Source organism: Ascidiella aspersa, chromosome 4 (genome assembly GCF_963924565.1).
Source record: "Ascidiella aspersa chromosome 4, kaAscAspe10.2, whole genome shotgun sequence".
In the NCBI taxonomy this organism is placed as follows: Eukaryota; Metazoa; Chordata; class Ascidiacea; order Phlebobranchia; family Ascidiidae; genus Ascidiella; species Ascidiella aspersa.
In genome coordinates this window covers 18,011,610-18,021,791 of record NC_139450.1, presented here as the reverse complement: position 1 = coordinate 18,021,791, position 10,182 = coordinate 18,011,610, and the positions used below count along the sequence as shown (strand labels likewise).

The 10,182-nt window shown below is 36.0% G+C and overlaps 1 protein-coding gene across 1 annotated transcript; it reads right to left on the bottom strand.

The window, feature by feature from the left end:
* Positions 1-2,586: 2,586 nt before the first annotated feature.
* On the bottom strand, positions 2,587-9,638 carry LOC146148503 (uncharacterized). Its single transcript, XM_083387824.1, has 4 exons — positions 9,521-9,638; positions 9,032-9,121; positions 4,447-4,553; positions 2,587-3,861 (listed from the first exon to the last, which is right to left on the bottom strand). The coding sequence occupies exons 1-4, from the start codon at positions 9,579-9,581 to the stop codon at positions 3,661-3,663; spliced, it is 459 nt and encodes a 152-aa protein (XP_083243950.1). The 5' UTR covers positions 9,582-9,638; the 3' UTR covers positions 2,587-3,660.
* Positions 9,639-10,182: the final 544 nt, after the last annotated feature.

Sequence of the window (10,182 nt, the reverse complement as noted above, 5' to 3'; positions counted from 1 at the left end):
CGTAACTGTTTAACAGGGTAACAACCTTTTGACTTCGATTTGTTCTTCGAAGGACCAAAGTTCAACTTTGTTTAATGCATCACATTATTCAGCATATTTGGAATATTTAATTTGCCCCTTTTGGGGTGTCTTGACGGTAGACAACTATTTATCGTTTTACATCCAAAAGTCTTCAATTAATAAATAGAAACACAAATCAAGAAAAACAAGCTTATCTAAAATAAATGACAAAAAACAACGATTTTTATTGTTTTACAAATTACAAGATAAAATCTCCGTCCGTTGGCGAGGTTCAAAGGGCTATTTACCATTTTACTACTGTCATTCTCAACTTGTTATGATAAAAAAAATGCTTGAACTTAACAAAAATTTACTGAAGCCTCGTGTTATCGTCGAGGGTGAAAAGAATGATTGCACCAAAAGTAATTTAACGGATAGTTTAAACTCTAACATCTTAGTGCGGGAACACAAAATAAGACATACAGAGTAACAATATCTAAAGCAGATTAATGTGTGTTAACTCAATGATTTGCTACAATAAAAATACGGCTGTATGACAGTGATATTTAATCGACTTGCATAAGATTCGAAACCAATGGCAATCCCAAACTGTTCTCGGGTAGGATTAATAATCGAGGCGCTAACGTAAACTATCCCAAGTAAGAAAAATAACAACGACTGAGATGAGCATCCACGTCCTTATTGCGTTTATATTTTTTGTTTGTTTTGTAAAAAAAAACAGTGTTTTCCGCTGGACGGAAAACTGATCGAGTGCTGTCACGAACACATTAATGTGCCGCTACTTTGGAAATATTTCGACGCTTTTGGGCCTGTATACCCAGAGGTGTTAACTATTAGTTTCGCTTTCAACTTGGTTTTCCAGTCGAACATAAAAACACTCGTGTTTACCTTGCAACTTTTTTTCTATCGAACGCTCTGCGTTTAGTCTTCATTATTCCTAATTATCTTGCAGTCAAAATTTTTGGCGGAATGCGAAGCAGAAAACATCTTTACGAGGTTTAACAACCGGTGTATGTTAACGACGTGTTGTCTCCTTATAAGTTACTGTGTTATCCAAGGACATTCCAACGGAAAACGACCATATGTGAATGGAGGTATTGAAGTTTCCTCACGTCGAGAATGGAACGGTGACTGTTCTAATAGCCCATACCAGAGGTTCTTATACTGTGCCTCAATCGCGACTCCTGTGTTAATCTTCCAAAGGCGGCGCACAATGATTTCGTATCGAATCTCCACTGTAGTATAGATAATATGTTTCCAGATTACATTATTTCCTGACGTGGGCATTTAACTTATTATTATAAAAATGTACCAGAATTACATTTATCAATCGTGATTCTTTTCAACCGGCGACAAATTAAGAGTGAATAAGTTAGTTACCGTCCTTATTTTGAAAAGTAACGTCTTAGAAAAAATATTGTCCTTTTATTCCTAAGAAATGTCCTGTTTTTTGGTCTTTATTTTGACTTTATTTTCAACCATTACCAAACCTTCAATCTTTTTCCTCCGAGAATTTATGAGATCCCAATGCACAAGACTTTCTAAATATTAATATCAAACAAAAAATAAACATAGAGGCCTGACATGTCGTAAATTATAATTAAAAACATACAAATGCAATGATTGTGTAATATGTTGTGTTCAAGTGTGATAAATGAAAATAAATTAAGCATTAGGCTAGAAAGCGAAATAGATTATAGTTTAACACAATGTAAACTACGATAGTTGGTCCGTGTACTGTAAATCATTCTTTGAGAAAGGGAAGAAGTTTATAAGAGTTTAAGTTCTACAGACATGAACAACTAGATATCTATTTAATTTTATTTTAAATTAGATTAGAATTAGATCATTTTATTTTTTTTAAATTAGATTAGAACTATACCAATTATTAAAAACCGAAAATGAACTAAAATTTGAATTAGAATTATATTTAAATATTTTCAATCAATTTACTTTAAATCATAATTTGTTCTCATAATAATGTAACTGGCAAATATTTGTGTGCCAATTTTTATGCGTTTTAGCATAACTTATGCATTTCTCACTATAAGAATCACCTAGACTACAAGTCTTCTTACCGAAGAATATTAATTTAAATTAAGTAAGAGCCTAAAATTGTTGTTGAGGCAAAGTAGCCTAGCATTTTTGGCAAAGTGTCAATGCTTATATAAATGCAAAGATTTGTTTAAAACCGTTTGCTTAGTTTATTATGAAATGGATGCGCCGCAAGATCAACAAACTTCGGGCATCGCCAAAAAGTTGGGGTTTAAAGTCAGCCGTTGCCCTAAACTAAAGGCACACTCTTTGGGTGGACTTAGTTTGGCCCGGTTGTCCCGCCAATATTCCGTGTGGATTTCATCAATTCTCGAAAGGGTCTGCAGGAGTTAAATGCCTGCATGTGAGACACTGATTTCGGAAACGAAACTGTTGTGGCTGATTTTTCTACTTTGCGGGGAGACAGAATGGCATTTAAAAATTAGCCAAGCCAAAAAAAGAGTTGGCAACTGCGAGCTGTCTCTACCCTTGACCTGTTGATACTACATTACTGCCCGAATATCAATTTTATGGTCATCCAAACAGGTTCAGATAACGTACGGTACGGTACTTAGAAAAATTGAAGGTGAATAAGTTCTCGAAAAGAGGTTGAAAACACTGTTTACGGTTTACGAAACTTAGACAAAACGATATGTCTATAGGGCATGGGTGGCCAACCAGATGAGCCGCATTGGTTACTTGCTTAACCGCAAAGAGCCACAACAGGAGTTTTTTAAACTTGCACATTCGAAAGTTAAACGAGTTTAGCGCGAAGCGCGTTAATTTTTTAAAAATAAACTCAAATATTACTTGAACATAAAAGCTGCATGCGGCTTTAAGGATGCCAGTCGGCGGGTGGCGCGCATCTGTAATGACGAATCGCACAGCCAGTCGCATCGTTCAATAGTACGCCACAAAAGGTCAAGATAATTTATTTAGACCAGGCTAACATAATCGGTTGATTTCCGTTTAGACTAATTGAATCGTTTTAGTGTTTTAGTCCGTTTTAAGTAAATCCGTTCTATCAAAGGCGCCATGTATATTATAGCACGTTGCGCCGCGTTACTAACAAAATCTATGAAGTCTTATTTCTGTTAAGTTAGAACAAACATTCTGGTATTTATAACAGCATTGATTATTTTTACGTCCCTAAGTTTTGCTTTTAAACCAAGAAACGCATTTTTGCGAATTGTGCGATTAGACTAGATTCAGTTGCATATATTTCGCACGAATTCGTCTTTTAAAGATTAATTGTTTTATTACGTCACATTATGTCTTAAAAATTCTAATCGCGGTCGTGAGAAGAAAAAATTGACAATGCGACCGTCAACAGCTAAAAGGTTGTGCACCCCTAAAGTTTGGGTAACCATAATCCGGTTAAAAATGGTTTGAGTTTGGTTCGAATATTTTCCATAAGGGTAGCAAATTATTTATTTTCATCATAAATATCACCGTAACATGTTGTGTTACATTTTATTTTGGAAACGCGTGTATAAAATTAGGTGGTAATAGATGTTAATATAAAGTTAGTTAGCTACAGTTGCTTAAAATATAGTTTGACGCGGAAACATGTTTCAACATGATCTGCAGCCAAATATAATACTTTCACTTCTGTACGATAAGAACAGGAAAATTAGAGTGATGTGTCACGTGATCACTGACACTTTGAAGCAACGATCTCTTGAAGATGCTTTTGCCGGCATGTGAACCCATTATGATGAGATTGGCCCGCTCATCCGTCGCTATCTTAATGACACGATGTGCAACAGAGTCTTCATTTTCGATCAATTTAAACACGAAGGAAACCTGTAAGCATAACAAATCTTTCAGCCTATCATGCTACATCAACGTTAATTTATTTAAGTAGACTGCATGTGCCATGCAACAATAACTTGTATAGAAATAATTATTGACAGACTTGTATTAGATATTCTATTTTGGATTTGGATTTTTCTTCTTTTCTAATTTGGGTAATGTTTAGTCAGAGCAATCTGGTAGGATCTATGCTGTACAGTACACGGTGGTGGGAAGCTATTATAGTCTTTACCAGCTGCTCGACAAACTTTGGTCACTTGGGGAACCCCACAAATTATTAAAATTGTCCGCGGCACACCAATACGCCCATCCAAAACTATGATAAACACGAGGGCTAATATCGATAGATTGTTAATGGATATGTGTCAAAGCGCAACATTTCGACACAATATATTCTTCAAAGTCTTAAAACCACACGCTCATAGTCCTGTGACTGTTGGAGATATTTGTACAAAATAGGTGCGCAAAACCACGGGTTGCAATTTTTGTAATTAATTTCTTCATAAAACACCTGTTTCATCAAAACAATAAAACAAATATTTCAAATGATTGTTTAGGGTTAGACTTTTGGCCAACCTTTTTCTGTTGCAATGTCGCGGTGTAGTTGCTTTCAAGTTTCGCCACACTTTCGTTGTATTCTGTCATTAAAGTCTGTATTTTATCAGAGGGATACTGGCCAAAATCTACAAAAAACAAATAACAAGTTTAGGATATTATACTTAGGCAGTATCATTTGTTGCTAAAAGTAACAACAATACCCAAACAAACTTTAGATCAGGGACGGATACAGCTTGCCGTTGACATTACCTCCCAAAACCATATGTTTTGCAAACTTGAACATATAGAAATAGCGATTTTATGGCCTGTCGACTCAAATACTCTGCAAAGGTTTTCCGCGGTTTATGAAAATTCTATGGCGCCTTTTTCGTAAGTTTACATTTAAACCGATTTCAGGGCCACATTTAGGAACCAGCTTGACCGGGCTTTTACATGTTTTTCTACTTTAGGACATTTTGCTGTATTTATCTCCAGAACGGCTGATGCAATAAAAAAAACAAATTTTATATCTCCCCCTCCCACAGATATATAAGACAACTATAACGGAATCCGTTTGAATGTATTTATACTTAAATTTAGTCGCATATATGCACTATTGCATGTTCGATCATACAAGTCAGTTTTGAAGGTACGTCGCATGACGTTACGTGTTGACGTAACTTTATCCCCTAAACATCCCCCAAAAACAAAAAATATTAGATCAACCCCTGAATTCTGTTATTAATTTTGAATATTTGTGATAATACTTGCCCGATACTATGTTTCTTTAAAAGATAAATTTATCAAAATATAGTACGTAAACAACTGCAGGGAATTAAACTTTAAGGCTCAAGCAATTTTTGGCCCAATAACCTAACATAAAATATCTTTGAATTTTGCAATTTCAATCGTTTGCTTATTTGGGCATAGTACCAAACGTCATTTACTACCGGATAGGATCGCCATACTTCCTGTCCATAATATAGGGTATCGCTACGGAAAAAATGCAACAATGATGGGGGGAAGTATAGTACGTCATATGACACTTTCTAGAATGTCTGTTTTGCAATCTTTTTCCTGTAGCGCCAAATATTTTTCGTCTTTTTAGTATGAACATACCATGAAAGTATTTGTTACCTGTTTTCTGTGTGGCGACTATGACTCGCACTGACTTTTTTCCAAGATGCAGTTTCAGCCAAATTAATAGTTAAAGCATTTTTTGCGCAAATGGATATTGTCTTTATAATTTAGCAATTGCTTAAGCAACACTACTCTACCATAATTAAAAAAATGACGCACGGTTTCTATTTTACATGTTTTCAGTCTTACAGCTGTTGGAGTCAATAGTCCTCACAAATTGTTTGCTCATAACATATCGATATATGCTCGAATCGATCAACATGAGGATTTCTTAAATGTGCTTTTGATAAATTTCCAAATCAGTGGTGTGGGCCGCAGAGCCATTTTAGCGGGCCGCGAGTTAATTTATGAATAAGCTTAGTTTTAAAATGTAGTTGTAGGCCGCGTGATAGTCATACATCCATTGCACTTTATTTTAAAAGTTGGTGTGGCATAGAATTTTTAAATTAGCTGAGCTTTGAAAGGCCCACTTGCCAAACGCGGTTCCGGAAGCTTGTCGAACTACATTCTTGCCAACTTAAACTGTATGTAATCGAAAACTTTTTTATAGTATGTTTTACATCATGATATGGCAGTGTTTTGGGCACCAAGCCGTTATATATCACCTCAAAATCTAATATCCTAAATCCGCCACTTTTTCGTAGTGGTTTTACGTAGTGGGCCTTCAATTGCTCTGAAAAGAGTACTTTGGGCCGCGACAAAAAAAGTTTGCCGACTACTGTTCTAAATTAAAAGTTTTACCAAATTCAATTTAAGCAAATTTTACGTTTTTACGATGCTTTTGTAACATGTTACGTCCTGACCAAACAAAAATGTTTGATCCGCCCTTAGCACCCATACACAATACTGAACGTTGCCCGTAAAGCATATGCAAAAAATATTGCGGCACGTGATGCTGTCAACCTTGGATTACCCTGCTTTACACCAACAAACCATGTGCTTTCCACAACATAAAAGTTTAACTGCGTGTAACCCCAACACTACGTACTTCTTATCATATACACTTACACTCTACAGCAGAGGTTTCCAACGTGGGCGATGAGAAAAAGACCCAAAACGCCCCCTTGTGGGCGTTGGCGAGTTACAAGGGGGCGTTTTGGGTCTTTTTCTTATTTGGGGCGGAGGGGGGGGGGCGCTGAACGCACATAAGGGGGCGTTAAATGAAAGTACTTATGGCAAAATTTTGTAACAAGTTTACATAAAAATGGTAACAAAAGCACTGTACTTTCAACCTTATGGCAACTTCCGTAATGCGAACTTGTAGTAGTTTCCCGACCATTGTTACGTAATAATTGGCTGTCTTATGTAAAGGTTAAAGGTGTTGGTTTCTGTTGCGTCACCATTTTATACGCGGCAAAATGTTTGTATATTTAAAGCAGAGGTCGCCAACCTACGGCCCACCGCCTCTTTGACAACTAGGCACGAGTCCATTTTAAATACTTTTTGACTATTTAAACTTGGGAGGCCTACGTACGAAAAATTTGATGTTTTACGTCCGGTTTGTTTACGTTTTAATGCTGTCTTTTGAACTAGATCAGCGATTCTTTACCGATGCGCCGTGGAAGGCTGCCAAGTGCGTCGCGGACAAACGGAAAACGTATCAAAAAATAGATATATATTTTTTAACATTTTTGATTTTTTTTCGGCAATGTAATAAAAACTAGCAGGAAATTTCAAAGAAATGCCGGTAAACCCCCCAAAATTTCCTCAAAGTAGCTTTACACTTTTCATTAGTAGTATGGATGAAATAAAATCCGAGGCCCGCCTGATTCACAGTAGTTCTAACATTTTAAACCAAAACAATTATTAGTTAACATTTTGTGCGGCCGCAGAGACCTTTCTGAGTTTGGTTGGTGCCCGCGACTAAAAAAAAGTTGCCGACCACTGATTTGAAGTCTTGATGCAGAAAGTTGAATTTCTCCTGTTAATGACATAACTTTAAGTGCAGCAGCGCAACACATGTGTTTAAACCTTAACGCAATTATTGTTGAATTTAAATTACATGTTCTGTTACCTATACATGGCTTAGCTTTTTAATAGGGACTTACGTCAGAATTTTGTTGAATTTATACACATGCTCACGTAAATTCCTATTAGTGAATGTATGTTAGACAACCTAAATATGACTGACAGCTTATCGAAACGAAAGTGAAGACAATATGACGTTAGACAACTATTAATATAATACTTTATTGTAAAGCAAGATGAGGGGGGCGATATGAAATAATATTGATCTTAAGGGGCACTAGTGTAAAAAAAGTTGGGAAACACTGCTGGTGGGCAATTACCTTTGACTTTTGGCAGGGCGAGTAAAAACGAGATAGGAAATACACATAATATGAAGTGTGTTTCGTTTAAAGCAAAACTGTAAATAACCTTGTTTTAATAAGATGTTAAGCCTAGAGGTAGGTGATGATGCCTTACAATTGTACTTCATTCAGTAAAATATAGTAAAACAAATAAAAAACACTCAAAGGCTTATTTTGCCTAAAAAGTATTATGGAAAATAGGCCGCGGGGCAGATTAAGTTTACCTATACTTTTGGTGCATTTTATTTTACAGAAAGCCGCATGAGAAGCATAAAATGTTGTAGCGGACTTGGTCGAAAATAGGATTTTAAATACACACAATATGACGTCATAATGTAGCTTAAGAAACCTGCTATTAAGTTGGGAATTTTTCGTAAATGTGCAATTGAAGAAAGGTTGCACAGAAAACACGTAAAATTTAGGTAGAAGCACAAAAAAACCTACAAAGCGTTTTTCGTTTTGAGGTTTTGGGTTGCAGATGTGTTACTAACGACACAATCGCCATAAAACTAAGACGGTATAAATCGGGAGAAACAGGAAAAATGGCAAGTAAATTAGGTTAAAAAATGTAAATCAGGATGTATAATAGAAGAGAAAATGGTCGTTATACTAATTTTTGTTCGCATTGTAAAGACGGATTACATTTGATCGAAGCGCAAAAAATTGATTTAGGCTATAAGAATTTCGTCAAGCTCTCGTTTGGAACAGGGCCACGTACAGAAGCGCCCCTTGTCTGTAAATATCCCAAAAAACGCGTAAAACATACAAGAAAGACAGGTGAGAATCGCACGAAGCTCGAAAACCATTTACATTTAAATATTTTGAACAGGCAACAAGTAGAGCTTAGCTTGGTCATGACTCGATCCGTATCTGGTAACAGTAGCGTATATATTTTACAATAAAACTAATAAAAAGTCGGGCTTGTATTTACTTGTGTGTCTTACTTACTTCCTAGTGGACATTTTACCATGGTTAACATTTCTTTTGCAGAGGTGTTGTCAAGACTCAAGATTATTACAAAACAAAGAAAAAAGTGTTTTAGGAAAATTCACCGCGTATCAGATTGAATTACTTGACGAGCCGTATTTTTAACCAGGTCTGTTGAAGTGTGCTTCAAGCTGTTTGGTAAATCGGTTTAACACAATTAAAATCTAATATAGCTCAGATTTACTGACTTGTTCTGGAGAATGTTGGAAGTCTTGGCGGTGTCGGGCAATGCACCAGTATTACATAATTTCCTTCCTTGTGAATATATTTGAAGTAAACTGCACAGTATAAAAAAAATATAGTCAAAATCGTGTAGGCCTACAGTTGATTAATTTAATCGTTAAGAAGTCGATGAAGTTAAAGTTAATAAAAATCATTGAAAAACATCACACACCTGCATGGTGCGGCGTTTTGTACCTACAAATCTCTAAGACAGGGCGTATAATTTGGTTGAAACAAAACTTTTTAGGATTCATACAGCCTATTTTAAAGTAATAGTTATTTTAGTTTCTAATAAAATAGGACACGCTATATTGTTGCAAAATAATGTTGAATATAACAGCATTCTGTCCTTTGTCGATATTTTCCGATAAGTGAAGTTCTACGTCTGGCGAGCTGCAGTTTAATGTCAAATTAAGAGTTTTATTTCAGCTTTTTTTTCACCAATAGATACTTACATTCAAAAGCATATTCAGATATTTCCGACCCTTCAACTGCAATTAAAACACGTTGGTTCATGGTTTTTACTGTTGTTGTAAATAACGTCAATTTACTGCTTGGTAGTGGCGAAGTGGGTTTTTTCAAGCGCGAAAATTGCTGAGCAAGGTGTTATGCACGACTAGTTTCATTCAGATCGTTTTAACTGTAATCATGTCTAAGAATGCAAATTTAAAAAAAAATTATTAAACAATCATAAATTTATTTTACAAGTCGTAATCTTCATTTGTCCATTAATGACCTATAGAACCAAACCCTTGTTATCAGCCGATTTTTAAGGTAAGTCCAGGCCAATTTTCGAAGGTTTATATTGGAGGAGTTGTGGCAATAGTGATTAACGTTAAGCTGTGTGATGTTAAACCGAATACTCGTCCACAAGGATTCCGGGTTAAAGTTTTTTTCATCATACGGAAGGTTTTACTAGGCATTGAACCGGGTGACCTTGTCTATGATTTGCTTGGAATGGGTCTATTTTGCACTTCGCGCCGTAGCAGGCAGCAGGGCACGGCCAAATTGCACTGATCCGCAGGGATAGGATGGACGATGGCGTGACGCTTTTTATGATGCTGGGCGATTTCGTACATCTTATTATGACGGATTTAGATAATATACTGATGCTGTA

Coding starts and splice junctions, on each gene's coding strand:
- LOC146148503 (XM_083387824.1), bottom strand. CDS start 9,581: ATGAACCAACGTGTTTTAATTGCAGTTGAAGGGTCGGAAATATCTGAA. Junction 4,554..9,031: donor TCCAACATTCTCCAGAACAA/GTCAGTAAATCT, acceptor TGTTTTTTGTAG/ATTTTGGCCAGTATCCCTCT. Junction 3,862..4,446: donor CGACATTGCAACAGAAAAAG/GTTGGCCAAAAG, acceptor TTATGCTTACAG/GTTTCCTTCGTGTTTAAATT.